The sequence below is a fragment of the Chlamydotis macqueenii genome, chromosome 11 (genome assembly GCF_036417535.1).
Source record: "Chlamydotis macqueenii isolate bChlMac1 chromosome 11, bChlMac1.mat, whole genome shotgun sequence".
Lineage (NCBI taxonomy): Eukaryota > Metazoa > Chordata > Aves > Otidiformes > Otididae > Chlamydotis > Chlamydotis macqueenii.
In genome coordinates, this window is record NC_141566.1 from 7,731,716 (window position 1) to 7,751,105 (window position 19,390).

General features: G+C 45.9%; 1 protein-coding gene across 2 annotated transcripts in view; it reads left to right on the forward strand.

Moving 5' to 3' along the window:
* The window catches only part of NRK (Nik related kinase), a 96,505-nt gene that overhangs the window by 15,455 nt on the left and 61,660 nt on the right, over positions 1 to 19,390 (forward strand). For both annotated transcript variants that reach the window (XM_086756575.1, XM_086756574.1), the window contains exon 3: positions 16,830 to 16,886. In XM_086756575.1, the coding sequence (XP_086612701.1) occupies positions 16,830 to 16,886 (57 nt within the window). The remainder of the gene's footprint in view (positions 1 to 16,829; positions 16,887 to 19,390) is intronic.

The window sequence follows — 19,390 nt, forward strand, 5'->3', positions numbered from 1 at the left end:
CCCCCAGAAGCCAAATTATGTTAGCAGATATGCCATTGCCTTTTGTTAGTATCAGAGGGTAGAGTTAGGTATTGTGAACAAATGTATCCCTGCTGCTCTGAAAATCAAATTGCTGTGATGAAGTCTTCCAGTTTTTCATCAGTTGCTGGCAGCGGGAACTGGTCCTGTGTGTGCGGTTTGCCCCGCAGAAGAGGACAGGCAGTACCAGTACACGATCTGGGTGCACCAGACCGTTCCTCCTGTGGGATTCCTTCTGGATGAAGGGTGGTTTGTTTCCAGAGCCATTAGGATATGTTTTGTCATCTCTCCCGGTGGAAGATTGCCAAATTTCGCAGGCAGGCACATTGACACTTGAGGCGTAGGGTGTGCCCAGTGAACCCAGCAGTTGGGAAGCCTGGGACAGCCTGGACGTCGCAGGGGTGGGACGTGCCAGTAAATGTGGTGCGCTCGGGATACACTGGGCTTTTTGTGCATGTGCAGATCAGCCTAAGTAGGTCTGACGTTTCCCAAATGTGATGAGCTCCCGGCTCACATGCTGTTGAGTAGGTGTGCACGTGTGTAGGGCGTAGCGGGTTGCTGGATGCCTGACTGGGACAGTTTCCTTGGCAGAAAAAGAGGTTGCATCTGGAGAAGCTACATGTATTGTAGCCTCTTCCCCGTGAACATGCCTGAAAATGGAGAAAGGATGAAGGAATAAAGAGATGCACCAACTTTCCTTTCTTTTGGACGCTTGATAGGTTTCAGTCAGAACTGTTTTGAACAGAGGAAGTCACAAAACAAAGGCTGGAAACTCAGGTCTCTGATCCCACAGACCGGAGAATAAAGATTAGAGAGGATTTAGGATTCACCCTTTCCTATGTTCCTCTCTTCCTTTCTTCGCATCGTGTTAGTTTCTAGGTACCTGCCTGGTGGAAGACTTTGCATGGCCCTTGTCCCCGGCTTGCATGTTGGCATTAAGAGTGTTTTCACATTGGGACAGGAATCTGCACCTGCATGAGTGATGGGTTTTCAGCGTATCTTTGCAGAGCACCTAGGGCATTCATGAGGCTGTTCAAATAGTCACAGCAAATTCCTGGTTAGGTTCTGTCATGCCTTTTGGCTTCTTGCTTCTGCCAAATTCACAGTTCTCTGACCAGGAACGCAAGAAATTGGCCTTATCAGCCCTGGGTGATGCTCAGAGCTTGCCTGGCACTTGTCCTGTCTGTCATGCAGATGGGTTTCAGATGTCATAGTGAGTAGATCAGAGACAACTCGGCTTTCTGAGCTTTGGTGGTTGCTGTATCCTACGTTGTTTGTGTTACAGAGTTCTGGCAGGCTTCTCCCTTTTGATGTTATTAATATTAAAAGAGAGTAATTCTTTATATTACAGAGGTGACCTTCTAGTCCGACTCTGACAGGCTTGACTGCGGGGCTCTGGGTGCCTTTGTGACCGAGGCAGTGCTGAGCCTTCCCGTGGGAGCTGGACCAGGGCCGGACAGGGATTGTAGGCACTGGTGGAGTTTGGGATGGAGATGACACTGTGCTCTATAAACTGTGATTATTGATTGGGAGCCTGGCTGGTTGAATCCCGTCGCGTGTAAGCACTGCCTGAACTTCCAGAGCGACTGTTCCTTCAGATTTCGGGAGTGTATGCCAACAGTGGGTTTTCCTTCCTTTCTGGCTTCCTTTATTGCTAAGCAAGTGGCATTAATATCATCATAGAGTGCCCTGTTATCTCAGCTGTTCACTGTCAGTTGTCATTGTGTGATATGAAAAGTCCCCAGAGACTGCATGATGCATTTTAATCGGCAGGGATCTCCTTGTAAAGCTGGGAGCGTGATCAGAAAGAGAAATGGAGAAGCTGCTGCTTCTGCCCTTTTCCCCGCCCCGGGGCAGGCTGCTGGCTGTGCGGGTCTCTAGGTGTGTTTCCAGGAGCTGGTTGGGATCTGATAAACCGCGTCTGCCTCGCGTCCTGGCTGCCGAGGAGGGGACATCCCTGTTTGTGCACTGGCACTGGCCTAAGGAGCTTTTATGAGTGAGCAGCGTTTGAAATACGTGAGGCGATGCAGAGGGCTTTCATTTTTTTTTTTTTTTTTTTTTTTCTCCCACTCCCCCCACCCTTGTGTTTGCCATACTGTGCATAGCCATTTGTTTCTGCGGGTGCGCTCTGAGGTTTAGCATTTCTGACCCGCACCGGGTTGTGCGGATGCTGGCGTCGTGACGTAACGGGGTGTGTGCCTGGAGCTGGTGATGAAGCAGAACAACAGCTCTCTTGAGGTTTGGCAGAAAGTAAGCTGCTTGTGTCGTTATTCTTGACTCCCCGCCCCCACCCCCTCAGCCATCCCTTGGCAAAAACAAAAGGAGGTTTTAGCAGGTAGAAGGTTGTTGCCTTGCCACAGAAATGTTTTCTCGCCTATGGGTGCTATGAGGGCAAAACCACTAGCTGAACCCAGCCCGTCTGTGGCCAACATTTGCTGTCCCAGTTAGAGATAAAATGCCTGTTCTCATTGGATTGTGAGGCTTACAAATATTAAGGTGACACCAATCACCTTTTTAATCAGTGTTAAATACTGACTTTCCTAAACCAAATTATTAAAAAAAAAAAGAATTAATAAAAAAGCTGGTAGCAAAAATAAATGGGAATTTCCAAAGAACTCGGCATTAATCTCCCTCCTTTTCTGTTAAAACCACTGTGGCACTTTGTGGACGGAGATGAAATCATGCAAAAGATGAGCACTTTGGAAAATGATGTCCAGCGTGGCTGGATCAATGAAAAGGAGATGACAAACAAAACCGTTGCAGACCAGTGAGCGTGTCCACACTTAACGAAATTGAGCTGGAAACACATTTCTGACTAAACTGGGTCAAACCATGTGTGCAAACCAGGTCTTTAGTAATAATTATTTGCAACCTCGCTTTTTCCAGTCCCTTGCATATGGTGCCGTTTGTTTTACCTTTTCAAAGTGGATATAAAATGCGAACAGTGGCATGCTGGTGCTTTATGCTCACCTTGCACTCATTTGATTACAGAGTAGATGGCAAACAAGAGTCAGTGCTGGGGGGCCAGTCCCTAAAGGTGGCTCAGTGACCAATTTCAGAACCCCTTCCTGGTAGGTATTCTGTTTTCTGCAACCCTTCTATTATTGAATATAGTTATTTTCTTGTGGAAACGTGTCAAAAATAAGTATTTTCTGTAAGCCTCAGGGGTGCAAACATGAAAACTTTTGCAAAGTTGATGCTAAGACTCGAGGAAAGTAGCCTACAAGCGTTGTTAAGAGATGGGTTTATATCAAGGTAAATTCTGAAGTTGTTTAAACTTTCTGGATTTTGAGGAAAAACTAACAAAATGCAGTTGCTTACAATTTCGTCCTTTCTTTTCCTGGTCTCCACCTCTGACCTCAGCAGTCCCAACTCCTTTGCTGAGTCCACTCTGGAGGAAGGGAGTTTGTCTCGGTCGCCCATTTTCACAAAGCACGCGGTAATTGAATCATCTTGAAGGCTTCTCTCTGTCAGTTTTGGTTGAAATGGGCTGACAGGTTAAAACATGGTTGGATGCAAGGGCCATCACGTACGCCTTGTTTTCTTAAGAAACCTGGCTGAGCTTTTGTCTTTGATAGTGGAGGAAAGCTGGCAATTCCCTGTGATTCCATATCCCTCCCTGAACCCAAAGCTTCAGAAACTAGAAGGCAATACAAAGCACTTGAGAGGTAGATTTTCTGGTATGGTGTTTTCATATGCTTTTTCTTTTTTTTTTTTAAAGATGCTTTTGTTGTAAATAGAAACCTAGTTATTAAAATTTCTGTTATTTAAATATGTGCATTGCCAGTGCTCTGCAGTTTTAGCTGACCTTGTGAAATTTTTCTCTGGCGCGTGTTTCTAGATTTATCCTAAGGAGCAACGAGCTGTTGGTGGTGTGTTTTGGCATCTGGATTTGGATGACGGAATATGCAAAGAAGCTGCAAAAGGAACTTGTTTTGAAACTGGTGGATGGTTAAACTTTTAGAGCAAATTTTAAAGTGAATACGCTTAGAAGATGTTAAAGCAGAGATGCCAGTTTTTAAAGCTTATATTATACATTTAAACCAGACTTCAGATTCTTGCTACTTCATGTTTCTCCAGCAAGCTGCTGGCATTAGCTGGAGAAATGTGGAATGTTTAGGTTGTTTTGCTGTTTTGTTTTGTTTTTTTTCTTTCTTGACAGCTGCTTTGTGATGTGATGCAACTGGTTTACACAGGCTATCACCATTACAAGCTAAAAGCAAACAGAGTTTAGAGCTTGGAAAATGAGAAACTGGGTTTGAGACTGAAATCAATCTGGTGATTCGGAAGGTTCCAGTTCTCCAGCAGAGAAAGCGTTGAGTATACACACCTTTTCAGTGGAAAACTTGGTGCAAAGTGAGATTAGTTTTGTTGAGAAATTTGACCTTTTATGAGGGAAATTCAGATCCAGTAAATTCAACAGCTGAAATTCCTGTTGAAATCGGTGGAGCCAGAGTTGCATGCAAGAACCCAAGGGTTAGGAGAAACCATCAGCAGCTGTTGGTGGGAAGTCCTGCAGGGAACTGCTGGGAAGCGAAGCCACTGGTGCATCAGCAGAGGGCAGGGGGGTCCCCAGCCTGCACTGGGGCTCTGCAGTTGTTCTCTCCAAACACACGGTTCATTGTGTAGAGCACTGCTTCATCTCACACCGTAGAAAATGAACTTGGGTTCTTTAAACAGGGCAAGGCAAAGGGATGAGAGTTTCAAAGTGTGGAAAGCTGTTCAGTGGTTAATTGCGGGAAACTCTTGGTCCCTTCCAATGGTTCGCTGCTGCTTTTGCTTTGTACGTGCTGGTAGTTATGCTAGTCTACGTTGCTCAAGGCTCTGCGGTTCTTCAGCTGTGATGTGTGTTTAGCCATTTCCTTGAAACTGTTCTGTGGGGGTATTTTTTTTTCTTTTTTTTTTTTTTTTTTTTTTCCCCTATCTCAGAGTTCCCTGTTCATTTCTCTCTGCTGTAATTGACTTTGATCCTTACAAGTAAAACAGAAAATTGGAAGATAGAGCCTTGAACAGTAATTGCTTGTAGCTGTTCAGGAACTATCACTGCACATCTGACGTATAGTTTGCTTGAGAGGAGAATCTTTGCCAGCCAGGCTTCTCTGTATGGACCTGATTAGATCAGTTTAGAAAAAAAAAATAACACGAAAGCTCTTCTCGAATTCAGATTTTTTTCTTCAGGAAAGTGAACTTGGAAGCACTGCTCCTTCTTAATGTAATTAGAAAAGCAAGGTATACTTTACTTTTAAGAATAATTAGAAGGGTAATCTGGTTTCATTTTGGAGACCAACTTAATGCCGAAAGGCTTTCCAAACATTTTTTTCCCCTGGAGTTTTGTGGACCATCTGGCCAATAGGATTTTGGAAGGGAATCGGAATGGACTGCTGCTGCGAGATCAGTGCCATGCAGTTCATCTCTTGCAGAGCTCATTCAGAAATCTGGAGACTGATGTGTTTTCTCGCAGACTAATTGTGTCCATTAACTCCCGCTTTATTTTTGGAGCGGATGTGTCAAATAGAGCCAAATGAAGAGGCACTGAGAGTAGATGCTCTTTTCTTCTTCAGTTAAATGAGGAAGTCTTCTCGGTGAAGACTTTAGAGTGTATGTGAAAAATACGACCTTTCCCTAGGCAAACCTCAGATCTTCTGAACTTGACAGCGGTGCTCAGTCGAGTGTTTGACTTCAGGATTCACCTCCAGTGAAGAGAGTTGTAGGGAGGGTATTTGCCATGAAGTACTGAAGGAAAGGCTTACAGACACCAAGAGAAACCCATTTAATGCCAGTCATTAGGACTGGGCTGTCCTGTGCAGTGCTGTCTGTGCTGTCTCGCCCGGTCATCCGCAGAGAGATGCGTACCGGCGTGGTGTTGTGATCTGTGTAAGACAAACACCAGCAGAACTGGAATGAAAAGGTAGATTGCCTTTAAGGTTGCTGTAGCTCTCATCATCTAGGCTGGAACTTGCAATCTGAGCTGTGTCCCTGCCTGCCTTAAAGCCTTTTTTAAAAACCCCAGCAACACAATTTTAACCCATGCAGAGCCTTGGCTGTGTTCTGCATTATATGCAAGAGAAAGTTAAACTGTATTACGCTTACTGTTCACAAGAATGCTGAGGGATTTTTAAAATTCAGCAGTATAATTGCTGAGAGCTTAATGTGCATGCACAGTTATATTTATGTGGGGTAGAGGGCTAATAAAGCTGTTCTTTATTAGCATGTGTCTGGAAGGGCTGCATTACTTAAAAAGTTAAAAAATGACTCTCCTAACATGAGTTTTGTAATTGCTGTGTGCAGCTTGACCTTCAGAGCTTCATAATGATGGTGAGCCAAAAAAACCTTCCTTTGAGGGATTCCTGCTCCGAAAATCCGGCCACCCATCAGCTGACCTCCTGCAGTCCAGCCCCGACTTCCTTTCAGCAGGATGGGGCCAGTGGGACACATTTAACTGCTTGTGACTTCATCTGGCAGAGATGTGCTGCTCACAGATTTTTTTTCTCTAGCGCCCTGTATTTCTGTAAACGGATGCAGATGAGTCAGGCAGCGAAAATTCACTGGGCTGGAGGGATTTATACCTCTCTGTAGATTTACCTTCTCCATGGCCCCTGGTCTGCAGAGTGAGAACCTTCCAAAGGCTAGGGCTTTTTCCTAAAGTGTTTATTTTTCTGGATGGATAGACTTTCGGCACAGTGGACCTTTGCTGTCATAAATCACTGCTGGGCTCTCCAGGTGCTGAGCAGGACGGGCTCTGTGCCAGCGCTGTTCCAACCCTCCTGCCCATGGCAAGAGGAGCTGCAGGGCTGCAAACACCCTGCATCCCTGCTGCCCCGCATCCCTGCCACCCTGCCCTGCGCAGACAGGGTCCATGCTGCTGCTGGCTGAGGGTGACGAGTGCCAAAGCCCGGGATGAACAGCAAGGCTGATTAAACTGTTATTTGTGCAAATACTGAAATTTAGGCTCAGAGAAATTGGGTTTTATGTCCCAATAAATGGACTGTGAGGAAAAGGTGGTAACTGCACAGCCTGCTTTTCAAACCTCTCCTGCCATCCGTTGTGCTGCTGTCTGAGTTGCTCTATTGACCCATGTATGGCCCAAAAATGTTGCTTGTCTTTCCTTGCTGGTAGCAGCTCCCGTTGAGGGGCCTTGCAGTTACCCCTAAAGTCAAGCACTTGGATGACTTTCTGAACAGAGGACATCTCGAGCTTCGGTTTTTGCCTTCCCCTCAGACTCAAGTATCTCAGATACAAAACAGATTGGGTCAGAACAAGTCAGTGGAAGTTGGTCCTTCGCCCAAAGCAGCTACACCTTCGGTGTATCCCCAGCCAGCGCTGACCCTGAGGGTGGTGGCGGTGGCTGTCTCTGAAGTCAGCTTTCCGAGCGACGCGCTGCGCTGGGTGCTGCAGCTCTCCATTTCCCACTGTCACCCACCAAGGGCTGTCCTGTTTTTACCTGCCCCAGGAGGAACACTCCTGCTCTTTCTTCTTGTGTGTTGTTCGTGTCACTGAGAAACTTCAAATGGCAGTAGGGTGTCTAAAGCATCGTGTCTGCGTGTTGGCTGGATAAGGAGAAGCCGCAGGAATGGGTACTTTCCAGGTTCCTCCAAACGAGCACGGAGCTGCAGAAGATTACACGAGGTGTTCTGCTGCAGACACCACCCCTTTCTTCGTATTACAACTAGCATGCTGAGTTCAAAAGTATTTTAGTGCTTTGCTCTATTTTGCTAATCGTGAGGTGAATGACCTCTTTGGGAGCAGGTTTGAAAATCTCAGAGGATCAATCTCTAGTCCGGTCTTAAGTCTGCAGTAGCCTTGAGTGGTTCGTGTTTTGCCTAAGGGTGGTTATCTGATCAGCTGAACGTACTGATATTGCAAAAAATGTAGGTACTCAAATACATGTTTGTGGAAGGGCCTGAATTTGTTCCTTTGTTTCATTTTCTTTTCCCACTGGTCTGCAGTCAGGGACAGGCAAACATCAGGCAAAGCAAACAATCTGCATTTCCACTTGTACAATGGGAGGAAATAGGAACTGAAAGGATTAAAAAAAAAAAAAAACCTGGACAGAAAACCTGCTTCTGGTGCCTCTTGGGTTTTACAGTTTGTGAGGGCTGCAGTACAGACACGTGGAGTTGGGGTGAAAAGCTGGGCTTTTCCTCCAGAGATCGAGGTGGTTCATCTGGTACCATTGCAGTGACCCCTCTCCCTCCCTCCCCTCTAGCCAGTGTGGATTTGGGTAAAATTTTAAGTGGTTGATAGAATTTATGCTTTCTGATCTCTTCTCTTGCCTAATGTGTTGCTATTTTAGTATACGGGAAGTCCTCCTACGCCACGGCCAACTTGGTTGTTTTCTGTAGTGTTATGAGTTACAGTGATATTTTTGTTTATTTAAGCATGTGACACAAATAGGGACCTGGAGAGAAATTCTTAATTTTTTTTTAATTTTTTTTTTTTAACCATCTTGCCCCTGAAGCATCTAAAACTTCATTTAAAAAAAAGAAAAAACTGGAAAACTAATATTTTCGCTTTGAGTGAGTGCAGAATGCTGATCCACTTTTGAGATGAAGCTGGAGAGAGAGAAGCCATGAGAAGGATGAATGACCTGTTGTGTGCAGAAAGGAGAGCAGTGGTGTTTGCTAGGAAAGGAATTTTTTGTTTACTGAATATTCAATTTCTGCTACATAAGTTTGCTAAGCTTTACAAAATTATCCTTTTTCGTTTGGAATGCAGTGTAACATTTTTATTTTTTTGAACAATTTTTCATTTCTTTATAAACAGTATATATCTCTAATATTTGTTAATGTAACATGCTTAAAGTGCACTGTGTTAATTAATTAACTTCCATTCTTTATATATCTATGTGCAGACATGTTAGATTTTACTGTTAATGTTTTACAACCTGAGTTCTGGGCCGTGCTAAATAGTGTTTGACTTCATAATGTGGTCCACACTGAAAGTGATAAATTTTGGCTAACTTCTTGGGACATATCTAATCATAAAGTAGAGTGGGAATTAGCATATAGGAGGAAAAAAAAAAGCCATAAACATTGAAGAGCGTGTTTGATTATTTACAGCGTACCAATACTTGTCGTTCACCTCTCTGGCCAGGTGTGGACAAGGGTGATAATATTTTGTAGTGTTTGGGTGACACACTTTGCCTTCCCTCATAGGAAGACTTCTATGGTCAGTTTTGAACACAACATTAAGCCGAAGTCAAGTCAATCAGCAGTCCCAGTAGGACCTAAGGGACTGACTGGCGATGTCTGATGTTGGACAGTCTGAGAGCAACAGAGAACCTTGATGTTGCTGAAGCAGTAATCTTAGGAGCTCGTTCTGATGCTGCAGTTGTAGAATCGTAGAATGGCTGGAAGGGACCTTAGAACGTCTAGTCTGCTGTATGCGCTTGCTCTGGATAGCACAGGGTAAATGGCCACAAAAGCTGTCTGGTTGCATTGAAAAGAGGGTGTTTATGGAGAACAGGGAAGGGGAAATGTAACATTTGATTATGCTGGCCAAGTGGGTTTGGGCGAGACCCAGGGCTGTCTGGAAATTGGGTGCCAAATGTGAGGGTGAAAGGGCAAACGTGTTGCATCCACACGGTCAGCATTTTGGCCATGCAGCTGTGTTGTGGTTCTGCGGAAGTCCCTGCGTCCTGCACTGCTGGCCTGAGGACAGTCACTGACGAAAGGAGGGAGGGTGTGCTCAGCTGGGAGATGGGGCTGCGGGCCCTGGAGGTGACCTGGAACAAGGCCCAGGCTTCCAAATCCCAACGTCTCCAAGTATCACCAAGAAGAGAAGAAATGCTTTGATTTACAGCCTCAAAAGACAAGAGACATCCAGAGGCAGAAGTGCCACCAAAACTTCGTAATGTTGCTCAAAGTAGGCTTTCTGTAGCCTGAGTTGCATGATTAAAAGGATGACGTTGTAGTGAAATTGTAGCCACATTCTCACCTGGCTGGTGTCCTGAATTCTTTATCAGGGTTTAAAAAAAAAAACCCAGAAAACCCAGAAGACTTTCTGAAACAGGTAATTACCTGCCCAAGGATGATGGGTGTTGTGGTGGATTGCAAGTTTGGGTTTTTTTTGTTTTGGTTTTTTTAAAACCAGTCAGAATTGATGTGAATTACATGCTGTAGTTCACAATGAAATGGATCACTTCTGAAACTCGGTGCTGGTATTCAGTGCACAACTGAACCCGAACTCTGCCTCAGACCATTAACTAACAAAAACAAGCTACAAGCTTCCAAACTCTTAATAACATCTTTCTTGGAGTTTATTCCTGTCCCATTTCAAGCTTTGCCTTACTGCTCTATCTTTAGCTGAAGAGCTCCAACCATGACGACAGTGGGTCATCTCACGTGGTACCAGTTGCGGAGACGAGGATTACAGACTGGTCTTCCTGACAGAGCTCTCCTGTAAATTGTCTTCTCACGTGATGCTTCTCAGCACCAAAACGCTGTAGCCACGGATGTGCAAACCCTGTCCGCTTGTTTACCTTAGTGGAGACCCCAAGGGACAGCGGGATGTCCGTTGCGAGCAGCCGTATGCTGTAAAACAGCAGCTGTGTCTTAAACTGCAGTGCAAGAGCAGCATATCTGCAGGTTTTATGTTCTTGGGATCCCTCTCCCTGCCATGCTAGCCCGCCAGCGCGCTCTGCGGAGCATGCTGCAGCTGCATGGGATGCTGCCCTTGCCTGCCTGCGGTGTGAGCGGGCAAAGCTGGTGTTTCCAGGCTGGCGATAGCGAATGTTGCTCATCTCTTCTGAAGAGCTGGGTCTAAGTAGAAAAGCCCTATGTGGGTGGAAGGGGAAACAGAAGGATCGTGACTTTGAGGTCATGTGGAATAGGACATAGGGTTTCCTGGATCCCTATGCAGAGCATTGTTCGAGTGATGCATAGTCTCTTAAAGGCTTTCCTTGTGTTACCAGGATGGAAAGGGTGGAGAGGAGAGGGGCGAAAGGGTGGGGTCCTGTCCTTCAGGGAGCAGAAGGCTGAGCTGGCAGTCTACCAGTGACAGCAGGGCCACGCACTGGTTTACCCGAGATGGGCCCAAACTTCAAAGTTCATAAGTGGGTTTTGAATAGGAAACCTGCTACCTGATGTTCACTTTCAGTGAGAGCTTGCAGCGAAGCAGCTGTGCCTTCACCCCGCTTCCAAAGGGCGAGTGGCTGTGGCCTGCGTTGGTTATCCCGTAATAAATGCTTCTGGGTGAGAAGGTCCTCTGGTGTCGGAAGTCCTCCACCTCCAACAGCCAGGTCCTGCTTTCAAATACAAACCTTCACTATCTAGAGAAGGTGCCAAGACCACCTCACAGCCTCCTCAAAAATGCTGCTTTTTAAGGGAGAGAAAAGTGAGATTGTGCATCTAGTTGCAGACAGGACATGGACACAGACGGGGACTTTAGCACGGTCAAACCCTCCAGCTTCACGCTGCCGTGGTGTCCTGCTGCAGGCAGTCCCTGCCCTTCACATGCGCTTTTTCCCACTGTGATTACATGAGGACAGCTATGTCAGACCCAGAAACACGTGGACATTAATGAGCACCTGTTGCCAAAAAGGAAGCGTGTGATGGGTCGGTTGTGGGCTGCCTTGGCGTGGTGCGTGGCACTGTAACGGGACAGCTGCGTTGTGTCATCTGGAGATGTGATTGTCCACTTCATATCTGTTGAATCATGAGGAAAGAAGCTACCGGGAGCTGTTTGCCACCCCTAGGAAGAGAGGGCTCTGCGGAATCCGGGAGGGAAGCTGTCAAACCAAGCTCTCCGCACGCAACCCACAGCTGTACAATCTCAGGTGTGTGTCTCTGGGACCATGGGTCTCTGGTTGTAATCGTGGCCCAAGACAGGGACTGCCCCACATTTTTGATTAGACCTAACAGGAAAAGGTGGTGTATGAGACTGAACGCATCGTTTTGTAAATACACTGAATTCACGTAAAGCCCCTTTAGCAGCTTGACCACTAATGCTGATACTTGCTTGATGTAAATAGAAAAATGCTTGTCTTGACCTCAGCAGAGGGCATAGATAAGCGGTTCCTTTATCTAACTGAGCTAAAAAGATAAATAGAAATAACACTGAGCAGTCTGTCCTATCCCACCTATACCTCCCTGCAGAAATAATGCACCGTTGGAGCTCATCAGAACCAGATCTTTGGCACAAAGCGTCGTCCACAAATGTGGCTGCAGTGAGCAGTATGCAGATTTGAAAAATGTGTATGCTGGCTCCAGATCTGGTGAATGTTGCTGGAGTGACGAACTGGCAACTGCAGCAGAGTTTATGCGGAAATATTTTCTGGAGGAGACAAGGAATTTAGCTGGACTCAGAGCTAATGGGAGAATTCCTTCCAGCTTGGATACCTCATCAAAATGTAGGCAAGAACTTCATTTTTAGAAAGTCATTGAGTTTCAGAATTGTTCATGTCTAAGCTCTGAATGAGCTTGATAGCATTTAATGCTGTGTTCTTGGGTGGGAATATGGATGACTTGCAGATGGCTGTTGGATGTTTTGGCTGCATTCTCCAGAGTTGAAACCTGCTCTCAAACTGAGCGTTTGGGTGAAAGATGAACCCTTTTGTTAGGGAAACGGGCCCGCAGACCTTTCCTGCCCTCTGCCCAGTTTCTGAGGAAACGTGCGACAAAGGATCTTGAATTGCAATGGGCCGATTCCCTTTAATGATCTGGAGAGGATGGGCAGCAGTGGATTGTGCAGAGGGCTGAGAGGGCAGTGTCCTTTGTTCTTCCTCCCATTTTGGATTAAATCAAAAAGGATGAACTTCTGTGTGTCTCGTCACTGGAAGTAAATGCATCTGTTGATCTCGTTGGAGTGGGAAACAGTTAAAACAGCCAGTTGCTCCTTGGAGCTTTAAACAGAAATCAAAACAGCACCTTTCTCAAAGCAGTTCAGGCATGCTTAACCTTGCGGCTTTAGCAAAACTAGCAATCTGTGAGTTCCCATGAACTCTGGCTAACCTCAGAGATTTATCGATAAACGAAAAAATAAGGGGCCAGGCCCTGAAACCTTTCCTTACTTAGGCACCGAGTCTTGGTGTGTTAACAAGAAGCCCAGGGGTGGGTTCAGGATGTTTACTGCTTTCAGAGATGTCAAGGAAAATGAACTCGAAAGAGTTTGAAAAACCAATGTAAAGGAGCAAAACCTGTGATTTTTGTTCTGACTGCCAGCACAGCTGTAGCCTGTGCATTAGAGCAAGGGCAATGTGCAGCACGTTGCACTGCTCAGACAAGCTGCACAGGCATTGATGGTTCGTCTCCACGTGGACACGCGTGTCCTCTGAAAGCTTCAGCCCTCTTAGTGTGGAGTCTTGCAATAGCATACTCACTTTTTTTTGGGTGGTGGTGCCAAGTGCAATAGGGTGCCAATATGCAACCAGTGCTTCCAGGGACTGCTGGTGTTTGGGTGAGCCGTTGGGTGCTTTTGCTTCAGCTCCTTTTTTTCCCATAACTAACCAAATAGACAGTGAAGTTCTGGGGAGGAGAAGGAGTAAAATGTAGGATGTCTCCAGCGTTCTCTGATCATTTTGTCTCGATTTGACTGAACCCTTTCCTTTAGCAATATTTAAAGAAAAGGTTTTGTTTGTGTGTGTTGGGGTGATGTCAGGGGTGAGGAGAAACGATGGCATGTGCTGTGTAATTCTGCCACATTGTTTGTTGCATACATTAGCAGGTGCAGAGACTTTTGAGATGTATAGCTCTGCTTTGGGAAAACGTGCAACTGTAATCAAAAATAAATCTGCCAAGATGGCAGTAAAATTAGTATCCCATGATGAAAATTGTTTTATATAGATATATAGCTGTAGATACATATTTAGCTACACTCTCTAAGCTACTTTTTTTTTTTTAGTACACACTTTTAAACTAATTAATCCCTTTTAGATAACTGATGATATAGATGTTTACACCTTTTCATGAGGTTGACCTGCAGCCCTCTGCATTACCCTGCACAAACTGGGGCTGGTGGGGGAAGGTGAGGTTCTTCAACTTAATGCACCCCAGAAACGTGGAAGACACTTTTGAAAAAGGTATGATAAGAGTTGTTGAAAAGAAACTGTGGTGAGTTGAGAATTAGGGCAAACCAACAGGAACGAGTTTTTACTGCTCCTTTCCTTTCGGCCTCTTGAGAAGAGTTTGGATTCTCTGGTGAATTGAACTGCGCTCTGCTTTGTTCCAGGAAAAAGGGGTCTAAGAGGACATAAGGGTGTGAAGTGCACATGGTTAACAGAATTTACTTCCACGTGAAGGCTGCTTTACCCAGTCAGAGAGTATTTATTGCAGGTGAGCCTGCGCAGAGGGGTGGTTGGATGTGAGCCTGTGCATTTCCCTCAGGCTAGTAGTAACTCTGCACGGTGTGAGGAAGATGAGGCACAGAGACAAGGCATGGTCCTGCCCTCTGCACAGGATAAGCTCTTCTTGTCCCAGTCAGTCCAGTTACAGACATGAGAGCTTTTAGGAACATGGGAGTGGGATTGAGTTGTGCATCTCAGTTAACCCATTTGTTGTGCAGAGGTGAATCGTGACCCACAACACAAAAGGCCTGGCTGTTTTCTTTTCCATAAATGTTAATCTTACAAACTTGGTGGGAGGGATTTAGTGTTCTCATTTATAATGGTAAAAGTGAGTGAGAGCAGCAGGTTTGCATGCAGTGGAAATAACGGTGGCTGCAGAATAACAGATGTCTGTTAGACAGAGGGACAATTTGACAAGTTATGCTTTGAAATCAAAGCTGAATGCCAAGCCTTTCCCTGTTCCTTATTCGTATGAATATTCAATGTCAAGTGCAATGCTAGCCTAGTATTGATTTGTTTTTTTCAGTAAAGAAGCACATCTCCGTGTTTCACTGTAATTCTGAAAATCAGTTTGATTCTTGACATTGTCCTTTGCAGAATGTCCAGCAGCCCAGGAGAGACTCACCATTTTGATGGGTTGATCACCTACTATGTGTGGTGGCCAGAGACATGGAATTACCGGCGTACTTGACTCCACACAAACTCTGGAGTTAAGTCGGGGTGCCAGCGTGTCTAGCACGACTGTATTTTGTGGAAGGCCCTCTCTCACTGTATTGCCAAGACATTCAATGCCTGGAAACATTTGCAAACAATGGCCTCTGACAAAGGAGCCGTGGCACTGCAGAGGAAGCTTGACGTCAGCTGGGATGGATGCTGACCGAATGCCGGCATCTGCTGGGCCAGCACTCATCACTGCCCATCTGCGCTCAGCCGCGGTGCTGTACATGTCACGGGCCTGGTGAGGGTGTGTCCCCTTCGTCTGCCTCCTGAGGTCTGTGATAATACATAAATCCTATCATTCTAGTTTATGAGAAAAAGCTTTGGAGTCCCAGGAGTGCTTCCACGGAAAGAGGATGCTTACAAATATACAAAAACTCAGCAGGATTTCGTTTTCTGTAAAAGAAAACGTGACTCTGACATATTGCGTGAGAACGAGGAATCATTTTTCTTTGATGCAAAGTTGCTTATTCTTAGAAATAACACTTGTATGCAATTTTGTGCGGATAGCACCTGGGTTTTAAAATGACATCAACCCCGCTTTTAATTTTGCAGGTGTAAATTGCACCTGCAAATCATTTTGTCTGTGAACTGCAGCATTTCGTATTTGATTTCCTGATTTCCTATGACTGACTTAACTGATGTCAGTTAGTTATTTCGATTTACATCTTTGCAGGCACTACTATTTCAGGAACAAAATTACAGTCTCAAAGCTTCAAACCCATTTCTGAACATTTGATGGAAGTGAGGAGTTAGGACATGTAGCCTGTCATACACACTGTTTGTACAAATCTTTTGATGCTATCCTCCAATATGAGATTAGCGTTGGTTATCGTGGCAAAACACTGCATCTGTGGTGTCTGTTGAGCAACTTGGTCTAACCGAGCCAAGAAACTGCAATTTACAGCAAGATTCCTGGTTGCGTTTTTAATACACGTTCTTGTGACCCACAATTTGTCAGTCTCAGTATCAGGTTTGCTCTTTTAATAGCTTTATTCCTTATTACCTTGCTTTTACTCGCTTTGTTTTAAAAAAAACCTAGCCGCTTACCTAGTCTAAAATTACCAGTTATCTGTTGCTTAATAGTGGTGGCGGGGTATGGGCATTTCACTGGTGAAGTGGGTGTCCGTATGTGGGCAGACACAGAGTCGAAGCCCTGGGAGAGTTCCTGCCCACCGCTATAGAAGATCACATTTTAAATACAGTGCCTCTGTGTGCTTTTTTGGAAAAGAAAAAAAAAAAAAGGTAAGAAAGTGCATAGAACTTTAGTTTCTTGGCAGCCATGTACAGGTTGCCAGACTGACATACGGAAACCCAGCGTTTTCTCTTTACCCTGAGGTGAGCCTGAACATGTAGGGTGGGGATTTGGGGACAGTCCCAGCTACCCAGCACCTTGCTTGCCCAGCATGTGCCAGCGCTGGGTCGCAGGAGAAGGTTGTCCTGGTTGGGTCACCCTGGGCCTATGCCAGGATGTCGTAGAAGACAAGGCCGGAGGGGTGGCCTGACCAGGAGCTGGATGGAGACCGGTAAACTGCCGTGCTGTGCTCGGACCGCAGAGGTCTGCCGGCATTGCTGTTTGCTTGGGCTAACGGGGAAGATTCAGCCCGCAAAGGTAACTCAGTTAACTTCAGAGTAAGGGGACGGGTCTGATAACACATCACCAAACTTCACCTTGGTAGTTTTCTGTCACTGAAAGGCTGTTGATACGTGATTGAAAGCAGGTGCTCAAGCCCAGCTGTTCTATACCTAATTTTGTTCCCGTACACATAGTTTGCATACGTGTTTTACTCACAGTCTTTTGTTATTTTAACAGGGTCGCCATGTTAAGACTGGGCAGCTGGCAGCAATCAAAGTGATGAACGTTACTGAGGTGAGTGCAAAACCAAAAATAAAAACGTTGTTATCAAGGTGCAAGGAAAAACAAATAATCAGATCATGAGAAGGTGGATAACTTGCAAAAGACAATCCAGTGGTATAAATTATGGTTGTTGAGCACTGGTTTCTGCTTTATTAAATACTGAGAGGTGTTAATACAACCAGATATTTCAGTTGTACCTGACCAATGGTGACAAAGCTATAAGGGCCGTGTATTGCTATAGGTTTTGATGGTCTATAATAACAAAGAGGAGAACTCTCTTCCTACTTTTTTTCTCGTTGATTATCTGTTTCCAGAGATGGCAAGCAAAAGATTCCCTGTAGCTGTGCGCTGCCCCTACTATGTTTCATCATATCCTCTCCCCTCGCATGCCAGCCATTCCTCAGAGCAGCTATCCTGACAGCTAGCAAGCAGGAACCTGTTAGAAATGCAAATGTAGCACTTTTTAATTGTTATTTGACAGATGAGAGAAGGAGGCAGTTTAATTGGCCCTGTCCCTGCTCACATTTATAAAGTTGTGTCAGTGCTGGAAAACGGTGTTGAAAAAGTTGCTAAGTACTGATTTTTATTCCTCCCTTTTAAACGGGCAGCCAGCAGCGAAGTAGCTTGCCTCCTTGAGACCGTGTTAACCTGAGCCCCAGAAAGGCTGGCGAGACTCCCTGCTTCCTCTTCTCGAGCTTACTGAAAGTCTGTGGTTTGGTAGGATGCACCTAGTCTCGCTGGGTACCAGCTCCCCATTCTGTCAGTGTAGCTATGAAGTACAAAACTCGGAGATAAACGTAGAGTCCTCTTGCGGTATCGTTGGAAGGGTTATCACCTGAAATAAAAAAACAGGGCCAAGTCTGCCAGTGGTACATCTACACATGGTGATTTGGACAAGCATGAGCAAGCCTTGCCCCTGTTTTCGTACATCTTTGAATTGTCTTGGAAGGCAGCAGAACAAGTTGGTGTGTGCGTGGGCCTTGTCACGTAGAGCAGGTCCAGGACAGATCTCTCTGCTGCCAGTGTAGGAATCCAGCCCTGAGCAGCAAGTGGTCTGAATTGCACATTGGTTTTTTGAACTTAGATGCTACTTTAATGCTTTTACAAAGAATATCTAAGGGCTAGTTTGACTGTGGCTGCCACCTTGTAAAATATGCATGCATGGCTGAATTGTCAGTTTTACTCTGTGCACAGAGGAGGGGGCACTTTTAAAATGAGTGCTACATTAGATTGGTGGGATTTTTGCTTTTAGCTCCTCAGGTACATATATCATCAGGTGCTTTGGCTTTTAAAAATGACAGTTGCCCAATGAGGCTGCTGGATTTTGGAAGGGAGAAGGGGTAGGGTTTGGGTCACAGACAGATTCCTGAGGTCAGAGCACCTCCATGCTCTGACAGATGAGCTGACAGGACAGATCCTGGCAGGGGCTGAGAAGTGATCCAGAGCTTCTCTATAGACTACTTCCATGCTTTGCTGGGTCAGTCAACAGCACGTGAGGGCTGGCCAAAGATGTCACTTGTGGGCCATCATGTTAACACCAGTGACAGGCCCTTCCTTGATGAAACAATTGAAGCAAAAACTGCAGGAAGGGAACCTTGGAAAGATTTCCTTCCCTTTGCTATACATAACACGGTCTCCTTTGTATGGAGGCAACAAACTGTAGCATTCAGTAATGCTTGCTTGTTTGGAAACAAAATGTAAGTGGAGGAAAACCTTGTGGTCCAGCTTCAGGAATTCAGGTTCATGATTCTGGGAACAAAAACCAGCTGTTTGTGTCTGATTTGCTGCTTCATTGCAAGCTAGAGAGCCAGCATTGTACTGGGGAACCTGTCCCACTGCTTGAGGAGCAGCGATAACAGATCGTGCTGTTTTCATGTTGAGTCACTTCATGCGAAAGCAGTTGTGGCAGTTTGAGAGTTGAGTGGTGAGCGTGTTGGTGCAGCCACCTGGAGGGGGTTTTCCCTGGTGCTCGTCCCCCACTAAACCCTGAACAAATCCAGTTCAGCTGTACTTGAGTGTTTCTGCTTTCTCACCTTGGTGCAGGGTGAGTGCAAGGCTTTCTGTTATTATTTCCACTTTCCTAATGCAGGGTTGGCTGTGTTCCCGCTGCTAGGGTGCGGGCTGGATGCAGTCCTCCACTTTATCACTGGTTTCCTCCAGGCCCTCAGCTGTCCTTCTGCCAGATGTTGGGAGACCAGTACGGGAGTGATTCAGGTGGCTGCTGCCGCTAGCTGCCGGTTCCTCCTGCAGCCGTCTGCTCTGCCCTGGGGTTGTCCTCAGCCAGCACATCTCGCAGCTCAGGGTGTGTTATGGTAAACCCCTGTGACTTTCAGTGCAGCAGGCAGCGTGCAGCGGCAGGGTGGGGTTGGCAGCTGCGGTCCCCAGCCCTTCAGACACCTCAGTGCCAATTCCCAGAGCGCCTGGTGTGAGCCACGTGGCTACAAGAAACAGGGCTACTGCTGGCCTCCTGAGCTCGTCTGTCTGGCCGGGGACTGTGCTGCTGGTCTCTTGTAGCA